General features: G+C 34.5%; 1 protein-coding gene across 3 annotated transcripts in view; it reads left to right on the plus strand.

The window, feature by feature from the left end:
* Positions 1–220: 220 nt before the first annotated feature.
* Positions 221–20,688, plus strand: part of LOC106472430 — a 62,675-nt gene continuing 42,207 nt past the window's right edge. Inside the window, exons 1-4 of one of the 3 annotated variants that reach the window (XM_022401005.1) lie at positions 241–417; positions 1,647–1,786; positions 8,106–8,258; positions 12,772–13,233. In XM_022401005.1, coding sequence (XP_022256713.1) covers positions 12,846–13,233 — 388 coding nt within the window. In that variant the 5' untranslated portion in view covers positions 241–417; positions 1,647–1,786; positions 8,106–8,258; positions 12,772–12,845. Of the gene's footprint in view, positions 418–1,646; positions 1,787–8,105; positions 8,259–12,771; positions 13,234–20,688 lie in introns of all 3 variants that reach the window. The other 2 variants (XM_022401003.1, XM_022401004.1) reach the window with 2 other exon arrangements.

Here is a 20,688-nt window from a genome sequence, read left to right on the forward strand (position 1 = left end):
TTTCATTAATGATGAATTTACATAACTTCCGTTTAAGGGACGGATACTGCAACTAGTCTTGAATACTTAAAAATTCACCACATTTTCTTAAATAAGAAAAAAAGTTTAGTCAGAAACAAAAACAACAACAACAAAAAACTGTTTAATAGTTTAAAAGTAAATATCACTTATGGCGCTTCAAACAGTGACGTCTCTTTATCCGGGACCTTGTCTTTTTGCATTATGGGATACGTGCTGTAAGTAGTTGTTGCACCGGTAAGCCTAACTTTGTGAAATGATACTGAAAGTAAATCCTATTTACTGATTTTTAGTTCGAAGAAAAAAATATGAACGTTGAAACAAAAACGAGCATGAAATAAAGTTTACCCAGTTCTCAAACACAGTTTTGTGTATTGGATGACAGCCACTGTGTTTATGGTAAACTGAGATTCTACAATTTAAAATCTCGACTAGGCTAAGTTAATTTATAATTATATCGATAAGTCTTTTTTTTTAATTTTAGTTTTTGCCGAAATAATAAAGTTGAACAATTGTACATTTATAAAACTAAGTTAAGTAACAAAGGTTTTAACTATTTCTTTGTTTTCATGTTTTATCGATCGAGGAACTTGACTCTATTTGATATGTATCTACTTTATACTTTGAATTTAATAACAATATTTCAAATTTTCAGTATTTGTCAATGCTCCCGTGTTACTACTGTTAGAACATTTGAAACTCGGTATTAGTACTAGTACTACTACTTTTAACTGTTACTAACAGTAACAGTATTAGCACTGCTACTAGGCCTAGTAATAGTATGGTAGTACCATTGTGATTATTAAATACTAGGGGCCCAGTAACAGTAAAACAGACACTTACACAAGTTACAGTTAATATATGTTAAGGAAAACAGAAATACAGAAGGTGAATTCTACTTTCTAGTTCTGCAATCCACTGTTTTCTAACTCTTCAGACTAAGCACTGAAGCTTGTGCAAATTGTGTGATACTGATATGCTATAGAAACTAAATATATGGAATGCATGACTAGTGCTATAAATACTCAATAGGCGTATTTTTAATTCTATGGAACCATTTTCTACCTAATCTATTGAGTAAAATGGAACAGTTTCCCATGGTTTAGTACTAAAACTAAAAGAAACCTGATTAAATGCTAAAAAGTAATGTGTTTTGTTATACTAGTCTCATTCATGATAATTAAACTTGAGTGGCAGAAGTAGTATTTATAATTTTAAAGGATCAAGAAGATTAGTACCACTTGCATACAAAAAAGAACTAACAAATATTAAATACATCATAAACATTTGATGTAACTGCTAATACTGCATGTGAAAATGTTTTGTTGGACTCAAGAGGTTAATAAATGGAAAAGGGTAACAAATACCTTCAGTAGTTATCTTGTGAAAGTAATGCTAAGGATGTGTTGGAAACCTTTACTATGTTATAAAGCTATGATGAACTGTGGGGGGGGGGGTACCTTTCTAACAATTTTCTCAGCAATGCAAGCAGCTTCATTTAAAAGCTGAGATTGAACATGCTTTTTGTTAGCCAAGTAATTTGTTTTAAATCTGGAGTGCAAACTTGTCAAGGTCTGCTGTGGTCTCTTTCATTTCCTTACTCATGGTGCAATCTTTTACACCAACAGCTGGAATTTCTTCCAAAATATGCTTGAATAAAGGATGCACAGCTGAAAATATGTGATTCTCACAAGAAAGAGCATCAGTAAATATTGACAAAGGATGTAATACAGAAGCTACTGTCTCCAAGATTGCAATTTGATGATCTGTAAGTATATAGTGCCAGTTTTTGTGATCTTCAGCCAATACAGTCAAATAGCTTTCTGTTCTAAGATTTGATCGATTATTTAGTAAGTGGATCTCCATCTTGTGACAGTATCTAAGATTAGTTTATGCTGCTGGAGGCCTAGCTATATTTGTGGTTGAGATGTAGATCTCTGTTTTTTCCCAGCACCTTTAAAAACTGCTACTAAAGAATGGAATCGGGTAATAGCATGTTAAACTCTGAAGTGCTTTGTTGACAAGAGATCTAGGTTATAGCCTAAACAACTTATCCTAATACACTGAAGAATCTTAAATGCTGATACACAATTTGATTCATTATCAGTTGTTGTGCAACTCAACTTTTCATATCAAAGATCCCAATTGAATAATACTTCTTGCATCAGCCAGGTTCTGGCCAATGTGGTTTTGAACAGGTATTGTATCAAGACAAAACACTTCATTTGCCACTTTGGATGTATAAAATGTATGGCAATACTCATGTATGGAATTCGTGAGTATCCCATCCATAGATCTGTAACAGCTGCATAAAAAGTGGCACTGTGAACAGCTGGCTTTACAACACTCTATTTCATTTCATTATATAACTTAGGAATTTGCTTTCCAGAAAAGTAATTTCTTGATGGCAATGAATGTTTTGAATCAAAAATGCTCACCATTTTCTTAAAGTCAGGCTTTTCTATTGTATGAAATGAAAACGTAGTTAGCAAGGAAGCAAGCAATGGTGCAGTGTAGTTCTTTGGCTCACTTGGAATCAGAATCATACTTGTTTCCTTTTTCCATAACTTGCAACAGTGTAGGCTGATTCTTTGTACCCTTGCTAGTACTTGGCACCACCTCTGAATAGACTTTCAGATAGTTGTCTAGGTGAGAAAACAGATTTGTAGTATTGGAGCACTTAGCCGAGACGGCTTTGTTACAGTGTTGACAAATTGGCCTCTCCATCTCTTCTAAGATTGGAGCTCCTTTTTCATTTCCTTTTACACCAAAGTGAATCCAGACTTTAATCAGTGCGACTATGGCATGCAGTCTACACAGATAGCGTCATAATCACCATTTTAATGATTCACTAAACAATAATATCTTGCCTAATAATTTATACCTATCCATGTTTTTTTTCAGCAAATAATAATAATTTGTGTGTTCCAAAAGAGTACCTTAAATTTAGGTTATAATTTTGCTGGTTTTGATTGTTGAAATTTATTTCATTTCAATTATATTTGCCCCCAAAATGTTATGTAATGGTATTTGTACTTTATTAGTTTAAAAGCATTATTTATGATAACTGGCACCAATTGCAAATAAACAAAAGTTTTAAAAAACAGTGGTGATGATAGTGTCTGTGTAGACTGCACACTGTAGTGTAAATATCTTTGTAGACTGGAAACATTATTATTACTTGAATATGTGGAATAATTGAAAAAAATAATAACTTGAAACACTGATTTTGATTACTTGATTATTTTCATGATGTGAATTGATTAAATCATAATTGCAATTAATCAATTTATGTGACACTATTCTTATAGGTAATTGAATTAATTGCTCAGATCTAGTAATTACTAAGTTTGTGTTAACTTTACTCCTAGCAACATAGCACTACCTTGATGGCATGAGTAACTTTCCAAAACACTTTTTGTAAGTTATTATTTGTATTTAATGTGTGATTAAAATTGGGATAACCCAAGTATTTATCCAACTTACCAATTAATTCAAGTCTTTTTATAGTACCTTAATTTCTCAGTACAGTTAGAAGTACTCAAGAATTTAACCCTTTCCAGATGGGTCATGGGTGAAAGGCCATGTCATTGTGTTTGTTGACTCGCATTCAAAATTTTATTAAACTACTATTTCATGAATTTATGTTAATAAGTTTGATATCAAACTGTAGATTATAATTCAAATTTTAGTATTATACCTTATTCAACTTCTTAATTTAAAAGTAAATATTAAAAAACAGAGTTAAACATCAATTTTTGTGTGTCACATGGTACGTTAAATGCAGCAGTGGTTGAAATTAGATGTTTGTGATGTCAAAATACTAAGTCTGTAGTTTTGTACAAATTATGAACTCAAATTACAGATATTGTCAAGCTAGTATATAAAATAAGAGCCTTTTATTTTTTTCAATTTGCTAAGATTATGCTCATGTAACAAATAAAACACAGTGGCATCCTGCCCACCTCTTTCCATTTTTGGAAATGCTCCCTCATATACACTTCTATATATATGACATGAATAACCAATGTTGCCAGTAGTTGCTTTCCCTCTAGTCAGCAGTTCAAAATTAGTGACAGTGGCAGATAGTCTTTGTAGCTTATCCATAATAAAGACAGGGTGAGCAAGTTTGTTTGCAATTTTTCAATGACTTTGATAGTTGAAAGCATTAGAAACTCTAATTTTTGATTATTTTTGTGACAGTTAATTTAATAGTAATTTTGGTTGATCGATTGATGGAATAATCAAAAACATTAATTATGAGAACCACTAATCTTGATTAGTTGATTATTTTCGTGACAACTGATTTAATCAGAATTTTGATTAATCCCTCTGATTATGAGTAGGTAAAAGTATGCATGTAATGAGATTTTTACAGAGTTATATTCAAAATTAAGCTATTTTATTATTAATACATGTCAATAAACTTGGCATCAAAGTGTAATTGATGAGTAAAATTTTAAATAAAAGTTTTAGGTTTGTAATTTCAAAAGGAAATATTTAAAGAAATTCTCAGTCTTCACTTTTCTCTGTCATGTGACACTTGTTTGCTCCAAATAGCACACATTAGCTAATTTTTCCACTGCATTTGAGTTTCCGAGTTTTAATGCAAATTACAGACTTGTTTTATAGATTTTGCTGAGATGTGACTTCATTACCTGTGATAAACTTGTTTTACTTAGATATAGACCAGAAAGTCCAACCTACATCCTTTGCCTTCTTATCACATACTGTCTTTAAAAAATCTCTCTAATTCTCTCTAGCATTTGCTTTTGCATTATTTATAACAAACAGAAAGACAATATTTTAATTTATTGATTTCTATATAATTCTAGTTTGTTCTCATGACAGTTTTTGACTTATTTGATTTACAGATTCAAAGTTTCTGTTGTTGAGTTCAGTTTGACCAGCTAAGGAAATTATTTTAACACACTTATACTTTAGTTAGAAAGCCAGTTAAATTATAATAGTTATAGGACATTGTATGCTGTGTGTGTGTTATTATTTTGTGTTCTAAACTGATTATTTGTAATAATAAAAACTCGGTGAAATACTAACAATGATCCTAGGAAAAGTTAGGGTTAACTTTTATCAATATTCAGTCTTCAACTGTAAAAAAATTGCAAGTCCAATACATAAGTACTAAATTTCTTGTTTTCATTGTATATTTTTATTCATTGTTGTAAAAGTAATTAAATTGTAAAATTTTAAAACTTATTAGGCTAGATAAGGAAATATAAATGAAAATAATTAAATAAAAAATTCTCAGTGAGGAATGCATGTGCGTTATATAGTTCACTACTGTATTTTACCATTAAGTGAGCTATTTGCTTGCTTGATGTTGATAGCTCTGTTATATGTTCAGTAGTTAGATACAGTTGTAGGAAATAAAACAGTAAAATGAAATAAAAACAGATGTAAACTGTTATATAAACCTAAGGCTGTTTAGGATCAGTTTTGTAATTTTCTGTTATAACCTGAAATCAGTCTAGAAAGAAAAAAAAGAGGGCAATCCCTAGTTATCTGGGTCCCATTTAATAATGTTATAAAATTACCGATAACATGACTGCACACATACTAACAAGATATTCATGAACGACTTCTTCGCTCAATTACTCAGAACATGACTGCATTCATTCACACACACATGAATAAGGCAAAGTCCAATGACTGCATTAGTCATACTTATTAATTTTGCTGACTGCCCTTGTAACAGGAGTGCACACACTAACCATATTGAATCTTTTTGGAAAAACTGCATGTCGAAGTTAAAATCTGTGTCGGGCACCAGTAATGCTCTTTTGCCACCTTACCTTGATGAGTTCATGTGGAGCTAATACCACGGCAAAAAGAAGCACGAGACATTTGATACACTACTAGAACACATTTCAGAATGGTATGTTGTGCCACATCAATAATAATTATGATTAATAATGAATATTTTCAAGATGGAAGTTAGTTATCTGTTTTTTACCACCTAAGAATGAGAAATAGTGGTTCTTAATCATGTACTCTAATGATGAGGTCAGGCTCTTGATAAATTTAGGGACCCGGATAACCAGGGATTGCCAAAAAGAGTAATTTATATTTACTTCATATTTTATTAGTGGTGGTTACGATATTATGGCTACAGATTTGCTAAAATCTTTGGAGCAGAAATTACAAATTTTCCAGACTTTGCTAATTAAAGGGGACATACACCATACTTTAAATGAAATAAAACTTGTTTTATTTAAACTTATATTTGAAAATATGCATTATCAATTCACATACACATTAATAGATAAAACAATTGCATTTGAGAGATAGTTAGTTTGTCACACCACATGTGAGTCCTGGAGATTTTTGAATTAGACACCTTGATGTTAAAAATCGTACATCTGCTAGAGAACAGCAAAAAGCTTCATAAAAAAGGGCATTATTGTATGGGGAAATGTAGCATGATAAAACTTAGAAAACATTCTCATTTCTAAGAAATAATGGTGTGTAAACAATGGCGATGTTTTGCATAATTACTAAATTATTTTCCAAACTTCTAGTACTTAATATTATTTAGTAAGGCCTGTTATTTAGTAGAATTCAGTAATTTATGTTATCTTAATTTTATGTGAGTGTGTAACAAAAATGTTTTTGAGGAAAATCGTCACCTGTTAGCTAAATCCTTTGACGTACAATGTGCATATGTGTGCTAGTTTTCTGCAGTCTTGTCAAAGGCCCAATCACTGATTCCTGAAGCACTTCACTAATAACAAGTGTATAGTTTGACAGGACTTTATGAATAACAGCTTTTTCCTTTTTCTCATCCAATCATCCTACAGTCCATTTAAATGGTTTGCCCACAAATCGTTATTGATGCGATATTCTTTGCTAATCTTTTGTGTGGTAACTTTTCAAAGTACATTAAGTTCATACCCCTTCCATCCTCCAAATAACAAACATCATCCTCGTAAAAAGTTAACAAATTAGTAAGGCAAGATTGGATTTCTTTTATGACATCTCATTTCACTGAATGATTTTGTAAAGCTTACAAGACTACAATTTTTTTCCCACTTCATAAGTATGACTAGTTGGCATATAATTTTTAGGGCAACACTTACTATTCTTTCTAAAAATAGGATAATGTTAGTAATCCTAATTATCAGGTGCTTGTGTATTTGTTTGTTGATTTACATAAAATGAAAAAAGAAAGGCTAACATATTTGATCTTTGACCTCCTTTACAACTCTGTGGAAAGTCTAGTCTGTTTCAATATGTAGCAAAGCCTGAAACCTAATTATTCAATGACAGGGGCTGAAAATAGTGCAATTCTGAGATCCCTGACATACTTATTGGAACAACACATTTTCTCAGTCATAAGTCTGTCAACCCTTTGAAAAATAATGGTAATTATACCCATTTGTAATAGTCAGTAGATTCTGTCTTCTTTGTATTTCCATTACCCTAAATTTCAGTATAATTTGTAACATTCATTGTTTATTCCTTTGTCAGTTTATGGTAAAAATGTAAATTGTTACACCTCTACATTTACTCAGAATTGTTGCATATGTGTAGTTTCCATCTGTGTTTATCTCCCTTGGCACTGATAGTCAACCTTCATAATAGTCAACTGCTTTTTATTTCATTTGACATTTTCTATATTTTTGAATGATTTTGAAGTAAACTATTGTCAATAAATCATCTACCAGTATTTACAAGTTGGTCCAGAAAAATTATTATGAACAATTATGGTCCTGAGTTTAGTTAAATTTGGTTTTGTGCCTAAATATAGACCAAACTAAAGGAGAAATGATAGTGAATGTAGATTGACCAAGGATGCAAAATATAACAACTTTTCTAGACTAAATGTTCAAAGAACACTGGATGCACATATTTCTTTGGGAATAGTTAGTCCCCAAAATGGAAGAAATGTCTTGGTAACCATACAGTTTTAAAGTCCAATATTAAATACTAATGTTTTAAGGTTTGGTAAAAAATTTAAAAGTTAAACACTCTTTTTGGTTAGATATTTGTTCAAAACTCGTCCACACTTACATAATATTGTTGCGCATGTATTGTTTCTGTCAATTTTTATATCCTTTTTGCTCTAGGCTAATGAAGTAAAACCCTGATAAAAGTCCATCAATTGCTGTTTACCTTTGATATTTTTGAAGTCAGCAAGTCATCTACAAGTGTTTATTTGTCATTCTAGAAGAATAATTATAAACAACTGTGGCCATGAGATACAATTTTCATTGTTAAAGGTAACTACTTATTGAGTTTGAAGTTAATTAATACTGGTGTTTTAAGGTTTGGAAAGAAAATCAAATAAAAATTAAACACATTAGATTTCTGAATATATATATATTATTTATTCAATACTGTCATCATTTGTTTTATGTAGACCCCGCATTTTGTCTTCTGGACCTGCCAAAATTTTGCTCTTCCCAAAATGCTTCCTCACACTCTTGTAACCATATCCTTATTGATGGTTAATAATAAATCTAAAATGGTATCTTCCCTAGTTGGCTCTCTGACCATTTGGTATTGAAATTCATCCTGAATTACTGTAAGACATCTTCTTTCCTCGGTACTTTATTCCTTGAACTCCCTTTCAGTGTGTATAAAATTATAATCTCCCATAGTTTCTGCATCAGTTTCCGTATTAGTAACAACCCTGATCTCATACAGTTTCTTATTGATCTCATCTTTTTGATCAGATGAATTATAACAATTGACCTTTATAAACTTTTTACTATTGAAACTCAGTTTTGTAACCCATGTAAGTTCAACCTCTTGACTACCATTTTTTTTTATCTCTAGTCCAATTAGGTTGGAGTTCATTATTTGTACTAAGAGCCAGTCCATCCCATCTCTTAAAAATTATCACTATTATATACTGGGTACTTAAATGAACATGGTGTTTACATATAGTTGTACACATTGTAAAATGTAATATCTTCCAGGTGAACAAAGAAAATTGCATAGTAGATGTATGTTGGCCAAAATCAAGAGAGAGAGAATTTTTTTCAACAGATATTGCCAAACTGGTAACAGGTAAATAGAAAAGTACAGACTGTTTTATGGTACACAGAATTCAAGTGTGGCACCTCAGTAACATAAGCCTTTCATCAGTGGCAAGAAGGGTCTATGAGGATGGCTGTTGAACCATGGGCCACAGTCAGACATATCTGTTATTTCATGCTTACAAAATTCTGACAGTGCAACATCTGCTCAAAGAGAGCTATGAAAGTAAATCCATTAGGAGTACTGTGTTCCTCAGTGGATATTTATCATAATGATCAACTTTTATTTGGATCATAATGTTTAATGAGGCAATATTCCATCTGTGTAAACAGATAGCAGACTTTGCTGTAAATTTTGTGGAAATAAGAATCCATGCACAATTCAGGAGTACAATGAGAATTAATTCTTACTGTGATATTTTACAGTGAAAAAACCTACCATTCCTCTTATTTCTAACTCAAACACTTGGAAAATTTTGAAGTTCTTTTTTTTTCTACATTTGGAAGCTTATAATATTATCAGCCCATGTTTCTTCCAATAAAATTAAAAACACAACCTAATTTTGCACTTTGTATTTGTTGGGTACTGAAGATTGTCTTACTAAACTACCAGATTGGCTGTGTGGATCTTTTACTATAGATACAACTACCTGTCCAGACTTAATGCCTTCTGATAATTGATGCAGTCCCAGAATGAGTGTTTGATTAATAGTGAAGATGCCTGTAGATATCCACAAAAGTTGATGAAGATCATGTTTAGGTTTTATAAAGCATGATAGATTTGTAGACCAACATGTACTTTACAGGGGGAGAGAATTTTCTGTGGAAATGCAATTTTCAATGTTAACTGTATTTAAAATGTTTTTGTGATTGATGGATAATTATCAACTGAAAATTGTCAATCATGTGCAGTGAACAAATTTAAGATGTTTTGAAAGTTGTCCAAAGGACATCCATTAACCAGTCTTAAGTTGTCCAGCATAAATAAAGGTTGTCCTTCCATAAGTTAAAAAGAAGGCTCACAGTAATGTTAGGGTACATGCACACACACACGCACACAAACATAATTAAAAGGTTATATCAAGTACTCTATTGAGATCAACACCGTGACATCCTCGACACAATATTGTGTATTCATTCATGCCTCATCAAATAACTTAGGCCTACACCTTGGAAATACTGTAAAACACTCATCAACATTCCGTGAAAAAAAACAACAAAAACATTGATACAAATTATCTGTTTTGTTTGGACAGTTTGAATAATTGCCATAAACAAATCAGGTCTGGTAAAATGGTGGGATACGATAGCAGGATCACTACCAGAACCCCATAAAAATAACACAGTAACTTGCTGAATGTTGTGTACCAAGTGTTCAGAGAATTTACTTTCCTACTATCGTAAGCAATACTCCAACATAGATATATTATGCTTACTGTATGCAGTGAAAAGAACTTTATTTGTGTGTGAAAAAGCCTGCAAGTAACTGTTGTATTGTTCTTTTATATTTTCATGCATGTTGCATCCTTACCTATCATGCAATTATAGTACAGGGATTAACACAAGTTTTTCTTTAGTCACTACTGTAACATGAACAGATTTTCCACAGTAGCAATTATTTTGTGCCTGAACAAACTCAATTTTCTATGCACCCAAAAAGTTCACTTATTTGTTTTATTTCAATACTGGAGACAGTTCTCAGCAGCCATATCAACGTATTTCAACTGAAAGACTGATAATTTTTTTACCCTTCCAATGAAACCATCAATTTCCACCCAAGAAAACTATCACAGTAAGCAAGCAATTGTCAATTGTGATTGGTTGAACTATCATACACAGAACATTGCAATTTGAATGTTATTAATGGAGATTTCTTCCATGGTGTGCAACAAGTGCCTCAGAAATGAAAACCATTGTGCCTGTATATTTAGAAGTTTAACTGAGCTGGCAGAACTGTTCACTACAAACATGAAAATGAAAATATCACAGGAATTATCTCTTGGTTGATTATTCGTTGTTCTCACGTTGCTTGTGTTCCATTGCATCTCCCTGATTCAGTGCTGAAATACTTGTACATGAGAGTATGTACATCTTTGAACTCTTAAATAATTTAGTTATCCAAAGGACAACCTTGATTACTAAATTTTATAACAGTTGGTTGTCTGACAGAATCTTTGGTTATCTTTTATGACCATTAAATTTGTTCACTGATGTGTGCTTATAAGAATATACCTTAGACATACTTCAGTTGTGGATTTTATCTGGTTGGTTCTTCGTGTATAGTCTTTGTGAGTTACATTTAAAAATTTTGTATACATTCAGTGGTTCTCAATAACCCAAGAGTGGGTATTTCATGCACCAAATTTATATCTAAGAGGTATTTTTCACACAAGAACATTTGTCAGTATGCACTCTAAGAAATACCTCTTATCATTGAGATTAGTCTGTGTTCATATGGCCAGTATAAAGAGTATGTGGTGCTAATCCAGAACTTTTATCTAGAGCCATGTCAGTTTTCATCATAATGCAGATGTTAGCTTCACCCCAAGTCTAACAGTTAATAACAGTGAATGAAAGAAAAAAACTGACTGTGGCATAATTAAGCACCACCTACATTTATTATTTGGCTAAAATATACATCTCACTTGTCATTGTGAGAAGTTTGAAGGAAATAATAATTGTTTCCAGCTAGATTATAACTTACTGTATGGGTTTTGTTGATTCATATTTCTTTGTTTTCCAATGCCATTAAATACAAGGGATATTCCCATTTTGGAAATCTTAAGTGCTTAATCTTAATATATCATTATGATTTTAGAAACAACTATTTTGTGTCAGAAAGGACTGTTACATACCCTTTCCAAAATGTTCAAGTTTTGGTGGCAACACACTACCTATGAAACATCAACCAGTATCAAAATTTATTTTTCATTCATGCTGTTCCACCACAGCTTTATATTGGTTGTGGTTCTTATTTGCATATTCAGAATCTTTTGATATAACTTACTCAACCCATTGTATTAGTTTTTAGAACTGAGCTGTGAAAAAGTGTTTACTAAGCTTATGACTACCTAATTTCCACAAAATAAGAAACCTGATAACCCAATCACTTTTGGAAGGCAGTTCTTCTTGTAGGGTGAATTGGGAACAAGTAAGAATTGTGTGAAAGTTAGTTATCGTCAGCGATATTATAGATATCTATAACAAATCGCTGTGATAACATAAGAAGCAGGTTGGCGATAATTGGTGATGAGCATGGTCTGTTGGTTAGCATACCAGACTATAGATCCCAGGATTCATAGTTTGCACCATGTTACTTTACCCAAATCATGCCCTGCAAATTGGGGCTTTGGATGTACAATAAAAGTAACAGTTAGATTCCAATATTCAATAAATTGTCTCGATTCATAGGTGGGTCCTGTTGACTAGTTGTATTCCCTTTAAACTCAAAGCAATATACAAATGCATTCTAAACAATGTTAAGAGCATGGTATATATTTTTAAGCTTTAAGTAGGAACTTTGGCTTTTTTTATAGTCTAATTGTAATTTTTGTTATTAGTCTTTTAGTTTATTTGATTTAGGCTAAGAATACAATTTATAAGCTAATTGTATTGTGATCAACATTTTCCATTACACATTAAAATTAAATGTCTAATTTTCTATATTAGGTACTAAATTTAAAGATTGTGTTTAGTTGGTTTTGTAGATTTGACTTGAAGTATGCTTCACATTTGATATTTTCTTTTATAGTGTATGTAAGAGCTGAAGACAGAGATGAAAGTTATAGTGTTTGACACACTGCATTTGGTTTAAAAAAAATCATAATGAGTTCAGATGAAGACTTTAATGAAAATTGTGGCAAAAATGGACAAAACAATAATCGCAAGAGAAGGTTAATAAGAGATGACTCAGAGTTAGATGATGATGGACTTGAGAATGGCAATTTTTCTAGTGGTCATAGTAATGAAGACTTGGCCCTAGTTAGAAAAAAGAAAACTCGAGTTCTTGAGGAATCGGATAATGATGATGATAGTCATATTGCAAAAAAAAGACAAAACTGTGATACAGAAGAATCAGTAGCGTCTGAGGACTCAGATGAAAATGTCAACAGTACTGCTGAATCAGAATCAGAAAATGACTCGGATGATGAGGAAGATGAAGAATCTGAAGAAGATGATTTTGAAGAAGAAAATGAGTGTGAAAATGCTCATGGTAATATTTATATTTCTATTATTTCAAGAAATTGAGTTTCATCTTAAGTTTCTTTTTTCACAGTGATATTCTGATATTTATGTGTATTGATTTGCATTTAGGAAAGTATGACAATTACATATAAAAGATTTGATTATCTTTTAATTTATACTTGGCTGCTTGAGATAGGAAAAATTTGGTAATTTATGTATTAACTCAAAGTAGGATTGGGTCAAAATATGTTTTTCACAACTTTTTACTGAGGTGTATTTAAAATTTAATGAAACAGCTGTGTTATTGATGTATGTCAATAAGTTTGTCATCAAACCAGTTTGTAATTCAAGTGTTAATATTATGTAAGCTTTAATTTCAAAAGGAAATATATAAGAAAAACAATATTCACTGTTCTGTGTCACATGATGTGTTTGGCTTTGATTCCTCCCTTTCTGCTGTGACTTATTGCTTTTCACAGAGTAAAAAACAACTTTCCCAGAAAAAGTCAAGAAGTAAAACAGTAAAATTAAAAGAAAATAGGTGTGATAAGTTAACAACAGTTGGAAATTGTGAAGGTCATTAAATTTAAGATTGGTGGCATTCAGAGAAGAAGAAAAAAGGTATTATTCATTTTATTTCATATTTTTTAACTTACAGTTTCACTGTACGCTCACGAATCTATTACAGTAGAGAAAATAATTGATAGGATCTAAAGTTTTACAACAAAAAAATTGATATTCAATAGATTTGTAATGTTTAGTAACAGCTTGCCAAATATTGTGAAGATACATTTAGTAAATTCTGAGATGATATACACCTCTACACACAGAAAGCTATGTTCTCTGTGCATCTCTCTTAGAGATTTGCATGCCACTAGCCTTTAGGCAACTTCCACCTAAACTTACGAGATTTCTCGTGACTTGAGCCACTGCATAATTATGTTATTATGCAGTAAAAGTCCTCTGCCAATAGGAGGGCAGCACAAACTGTATTTCTCTATGCTTTTGTACTTGTGATCTTCATTCTTTTTCCTTGGCATTGCATGTATTACATATGTTTTGTTTTGCTCATAATTTATAAAGATTTGCAGTGTAATCAAGAGATTTTGTTTCCTTTCTTTCATCCAGTTATGAACTCTCAAGTTCAAGTAACTTCAAGATCTGGTGTGAGTGAGGAATATCCTCATGCTAGTCAAGTTTCTAAATGTGGATGAGATGATGGTCATTGTACTTATGGTGGTGGGTTTCATTATGCAGCTGGGTGGTTTGGTGCCCATCCATTCATCTGGTATTTCTTTCCCTTGTTCTGAGAGGGAATATGATGAGGAAAATGACTTTGACCAATTGTTTTCTCATCTTGGTTACACCTTAGGAACCCCTCTTCTTGTTGAAGAGAATTTTTAGACTTCTTCACATTATCGGGACCTTTATCACTCAGGTATGTTCTGTTCTATTTCTTGATCCCATGTCTTTTGAAACTTCCCATTCCCTCCTTCCTAACCCTCACCCTAACAAATTTTATGTTTTTACCCCTTCTCCTGATATTGGTGTTGATGCTACTTCCTTTTTAGAACAACTCTCTTCCTGCAATTTTATGCATCATTTCCCTCAACTTTCTGATTCCTTTATTTTGCCTACAGTCATTCAAACTTCCCCTTTCTAGAGTCACAGATCTTGGAGTCTTTTTCACTTGTTTGGGAGCAGATCCATTGGGGTCAGTTTTACTTTCCAGTGTTTGATTCTTTCATTTTCACCTAATCATCCTTTCTGTGCTTTTTTACCTTTCCTTTCTGTGCCTCATGTCTGAGGCACTTCACTGAGCCCCAAATAATTTTACTGGCAATTTCCATTCCCTTCCCCTTTCTATCATGGCCCGTACTACTACTTCTGCCCTTTCCCTGCTCATTTGGGACTTGTTGGTTAGGGATACCTTTATTTCCTGTGTTTGTCTTCCCTCCTCCTTTTTACAGGGCCTCCATTTTGCCCTATATCTTCACCCTTCTGTTTGTGGAGGTATTCCTGATTCAATTAAATCATGGGTGGAAGCTGCCTGGCATCAATCCTTGCTCACTTAATTGGTTACTCACCTATCCCAACTCCTTATTCCACTCGTGTGTATCGTCCTAGTCCTCTCACTTTCAGTATTTCCTTCCCCTCTTCCCATCCTTCTCCTACTGCTCAAAAGTCTTTGCCCTGATGTCAGACTCGTTTGTGACTATGAAGTGGATTCAGATCTCATGGGGCTTATCTGCTGCAGTATGCACATCTTTGGGAACAACTATCCACAGACAGATGAGACACTTGTTCTCACTCAAGGTCTTTCCCTCTGATTCTCCTGCCATTCCCCTCTCATTCCACACTTGTTTCACTTTCCTCCTCCCTCAAATCCATCTATCTTCAATGTCTGGAAGCTGTGCTATGAGATGTATTGCACAAACAGGCCATAGAGAGGGTGCACAGCCCTTCACTGGGGTTTTACTCTCATTTCTTCATGGTCCCTAAGAAGACCACTACATAGTTGTTCTTCCCTTCATTTTTGTATGGGAAATTTCTTTTCCCTTCATTGGTCCTTTTCATCTGGACTGTGGATGACCAAGTTCAACATCTTGGATGCATTTTTTCTTGTTCCTATTGCAGACTCTTCGAGACATTTCCTTCGATTGTTTTCATCGAGATTGTATCTTCTATTTTAGGGCTGTTCTGTTTGGCATTGCATCAGCCCCCTCTACATCTTCAACAGAGGGTCAGGACCTTCATGCACCATCTGCATAGACCTGGTCTACAATTCTATTATTACATGGATGATTGGCTTATTCTGTAAAATTTGCAAAGGAGTCTTAAACAAACCTCTCTTCTTCTGCAGGAAGCTGCCTGTTTAGAGTGTCTTGTCAAAACTTCCAAATCCTTTCTTACCCCATCCCAATACCTTGTGCACCTGGGAATATTTTTTTAACTCCTTTCTCAGCTGGGTCCAATCTTCTCTTATTTGCCTGCAAGTGCTGGAATATTCTTTCACCAGAAGGAGAGCCTTCCCTTCTCATACTGCTTGAGAGGTTCTCACTTGTTGTGTCCGTGGCTTCTTTGGAACTGCTTATTCCACTGGTTGAATCTTCACATCAATGTGCTCAAATTTTATCATCATGTCAGGCATGTTCCCATTTCCTGTCCCTCCTGGTGAATCATTTGGTTATAGTTCACTCCAACATGAACCATAAGGGGGAACCAGATCCAGAACCCTTTGTTTTCAAGCTTTAGACCTTCTTTATTGGGCCAATCCTCAATGGGTTTGCCTCATTGCTCATCACATACCAGTCACTGTGAGCCTCAGTGCAGACCAGTTCTCTTGGCTGGACTTTCTTATGCCCATGGAATGGTCTCTTCACCCTCAGGTTTTCAACTGAGAGTGCTCTCTTCTGGGGACTCCACTCATCTATGCCTTTGCCACACCTCTCAATTCCATGTTTTCTCTCATTTTGTCTCCTTTCCCCTCTGAATTTATTATTGGTCCTGGCATTGATTTGTGGCAATCTTTGTCCTCATGGTAGCACATCTTTGGTTGGCTAAACTCTGGTTCCCTCTCCTTCTCATACTGTCTGCCTCTCCTCCTCTTCCATTTACTTCTACACCTTCTTTCTTCTTCAACCTCACATGTTGCTATTCCATCCAGGAATCATGTCCCTTGACATTTGGGATTTGTTTGGTCCATTGCTCATCGAGCTGGACTTTTTTTATTGGGAAACTTTTTTCTTTTCTCATTGTTATTGTCCGTCTACCCTGTTCATCTACCAGGGTAAATGGCATGTTTTTTTGTTGGTCCATCCATCACCACCTTTCTACTTACCATCCCAATGTTCTCCATCTCTCTTCCTTTTTTACCTGACTGTTCAACAAAGGGTTGACTCTGTCCACCATTGCCAGTTATTAAGCTGCCTTGTCTACCACCTTTTGCTTTTCCTGATATCACAAGGTGTTTTCTTCCCTAGTTCTGTTCATATTGTTCCTGTCCCTTCTTCTCCATGAACCTCCCCCACTTTGTTCTTATGTCTGATTGGGACATTAATGTTGTCCTGCATGCTCTTACCCAAGCCCCTTTCGAGCCAACACTGCCTGCTCCTTTTACCACCTTTCTCTTAAGACGTATCCCCCCCTGTGGCCACACCATGTTTCTAAGGGGCCACACGTGAATGACAGAAAATTAGGGGCCAAAGTAAATTGAGTGGGCCACCGAAACTTCACTGCCCAAATGAAATACTTCAACAGCCGAAGCTAGATTCAAACGTGACAAACATTATTTTTGGATAAGTAGTGAAATAGCTAATAAGCTTTCACAGCTCTTACAGAAGGCAAAGTTCTATTTTATCACTTTTCCCACATCTTATCTGGTTGAATCTGGTTTTAGTCAGGTAAGTTATTTGCTATCAAAAATACGTAGCTGCCTTGATGTTGTGAACAGAGGTGATCCTCTCTTATCACTGACCACACTGCAACCGGACATTCAAAAACTTTCAAGGATCATACTTAATAAAATTTCAGTGATTAACAGAATATTATTTACTTGTACAAGTAAACACTATGTTATAAACAAAATATTTAAAAACAATACAATATTGTAAAAATAATATTATAATTAAATCAACAGTGTGGAAATAAAGTAACTTTTTTCCTAAGTAACAGCATCTATGACAGGTGAGCCCACAGAGAAAAATCAAACTCAAAAGGGAGCCACGAGCAAAAAAAAAGGTTGAAAAACACTGCTCTAGACTCTTTGTGCACTCTTTTCCATTGTTCATATCTTCTACTTTATCCTGACCGATCTTTCCTCCCTAAAACTTCAGCAGCTTGGGAAGGTGATTGCTTCTTTTTCTCCTATTTCCCATTCATTTCACACTTCTATGATTAATCTGACCCAGACTATCTGTTGTGGCCTGTTCATGACATTCATTGCTACCTAGCCCATACTTCACCATTTCATAGTTCTCATCTTCCCCTCTTTATTCCCTTGGATTCTTCTTCCAGGGACTTGTGTCTGTCTATCCTTGCAGGCTGGGTCTGCCAACTGCTCCTTTTGGTCTTCTCTTCATTGGAGACTGTTCCATATTTCTTCTCATCAGATCTGCCACCTTACCCATTCCCTTGCCTCTTGTTTCTGATGGCAACTTGATGTGATCCTCCAGTCAGTCATGTGGACTACTACTCACACCTTCATGGCCCACTGTCTTCACCATCTAACTGTCTCATCTCATACGGATTACCACCTGCCTCCATTTGCTATCATCTAGTCAACTCACCATCCTTAGTCAGGTGAGTACATTCCCTTTTTTTTTCTAGCATTGCTCCCAAGATCCTGCTTGGTGGCTGGTGGTGCCTCTCAAGGTACATTCATTTCCCAAAATTCTAAATTGAGTCAAGATAATGGAAAGTGCTCATACCATCTGCCCTGGCTCCACATATGACCACTGTTGAGATGGGGTGTTTTGTAAGGCCACTGGAGATATCCTTGTAGTATATTATGATATCTCTTCACTCTCCTATCCATACCATACCTATTCCATGGACTGTCATGAAAACAGCAAGCATCAGGGGTGCTCTGCCTGGTTCCCTTTCTCGTGCCTTCTGGATTTTCAAAATAGGTTTATGAGGTCACCTGTTGCACTGTCTCCAGTAAAAGACCTTTCTGGTTGAAACAGGACTACTGTGGATTCGGGCATTTTCTCTTGGTCTCTCCACCATGAAATTTTCCACCCCCTCTTTCTTCAACTGGAGCAAAAGAGACCCTTATCACTTACTAGTTCCTAGCCACTGGGGTGTTGGACTATAGAGAACCCTCATTGATTGGACCTAACAACTGAGTCTACTACATGGGGTGTCAGTCAGTGGGAAGTGGGGCAGTGGTGACAAAGTCAGTGTAGCACAGGTCACCCATCATTTCTCTATACCAACAAATGCCAGAAGAATTTATTAATTTAATGTGCTCTCCTCCTGTAGTCTGCATCCGTTCAGTAGAGTTGAATTGAGCACATCATAAGACTGTGTCGTCTTCCTGCATGCTGCATCTGTCCAGTGGAGTCTAGGTGAATATACACTACTATACCATGCCCTTTTCTTGTGGTTACGTCTGTTCGGTAGAGTTGGGGTGAACACTTACTACACATTTTATATTACATAATTTATTACATGAACTTCTGTACCCTCCTCCCACAACTGGTGTTGGTCCAAAGGTCTGCTGATAGAGTTGAGCCAAACACACACTATTAATCAACATGCCCTCCTCCTGCAGCTGGTGTAGTTCCAATAAGTCTGATGGTAGAGTTGAGGTGTTCACTGGATGTGGTCTGGATGCACCCCAACCATACTGCACACATTGGCTGTATGAGCTCTTGATCCATGACACATGGAGCTTATTTGCCTCTTCCTCCCATATACTCTGGATGAAGTGTGTATTCTGGAATAGATGAGATGTGGTACCCTTAGGGAGCCCCTGCATCATGTGTGAAGAGGTGTGTATTATCTTGGAAGTTAACATTTTCCTTACCTGATAATGTGCTTCTCATAGATACCTCTTCACCCACTTCTTCCTCACTTCTGGTGCAACTTAGTATTCCTTGCCTCATCATGAATATCATGAGTACAAAAGCATAGAGGGAGATAGTACACAGAGAGGTTGTGTCACCTTCCTATTGGTAGAGAGGTTTTACTGCATAATGATGTTATCATGTAGTGCCACAAATCACAAGAAATCTTGTGAGTTTAGGTTAGGTGAGAGTTGCCTAAAGGCTAGTGGCATGCAACTCTAATACAGATGCACGGGGAAGATAGCTTTCTGTGTAAAGAGGAGAGTATCTATCAGAAATACATTTTTAGGTAAGGAAAATGTTAACTTCAGAGATATAGTACGTATAATTTCACACTTCCAAGATCTGTTGAATTGATCTAATTTGTGTGGAAAAAGTTAATGTTACAAAGTGAACAAGTGAGAAAATGAAACTTAAAATGAAGTTTGACAATGTGACAATTTTTCTAACCTATAGGTCAGTATTATGTATTTATTCAAGTGTATTTAAGTTAATGAATGAACGTTTTTTTATCTCCTTCCCCCAAAAAACTATCTTCTTATAGATGTTAATTTTGACATTCCTAGCATATTAACTCTTTCGATACAGGTCACAGGTGAAAGACCATGTCATCTCATTTGTTGACTCTCATTCAAAAGTTTATTGAACTACTATTTCATGAATTTATCTCAATAAGTTTGGTACCAAACTGTACATTATAATTCAAATTTTAGAACTATACATTACTCCACTTGTTAATTTAAAAGTAAATATAAAAAAACACACAGATAAACATCATTTTTGCATGTACTGTGGTATGTTAAATGCAGCACTGGTTCAAATTAGATATTTGTGAAGTCAAAATACTAAGTCTATAGTTTCATATGGATTAGAAATTCGGATCACATATATTGAAAAGCTAGAATATAAAA

The sequence above is a fragment of the Limulus polyphemus genome, unplaced genomic scaffold (assembly GCF_000517525.1).
Source record: "Limulus polyphemus unplaced genomic scaffold, Limulus_polyphemus-2.1.2 Scaffold5330, whole genome shotgun sequence".
NCBI classification, from domain to species: domain Eukaryota; kingdom Metazoa; phylum Arthropoda; class Merostomata; order Xiphosura; family Limulidae; genus Limulus; species Limulus polyphemus.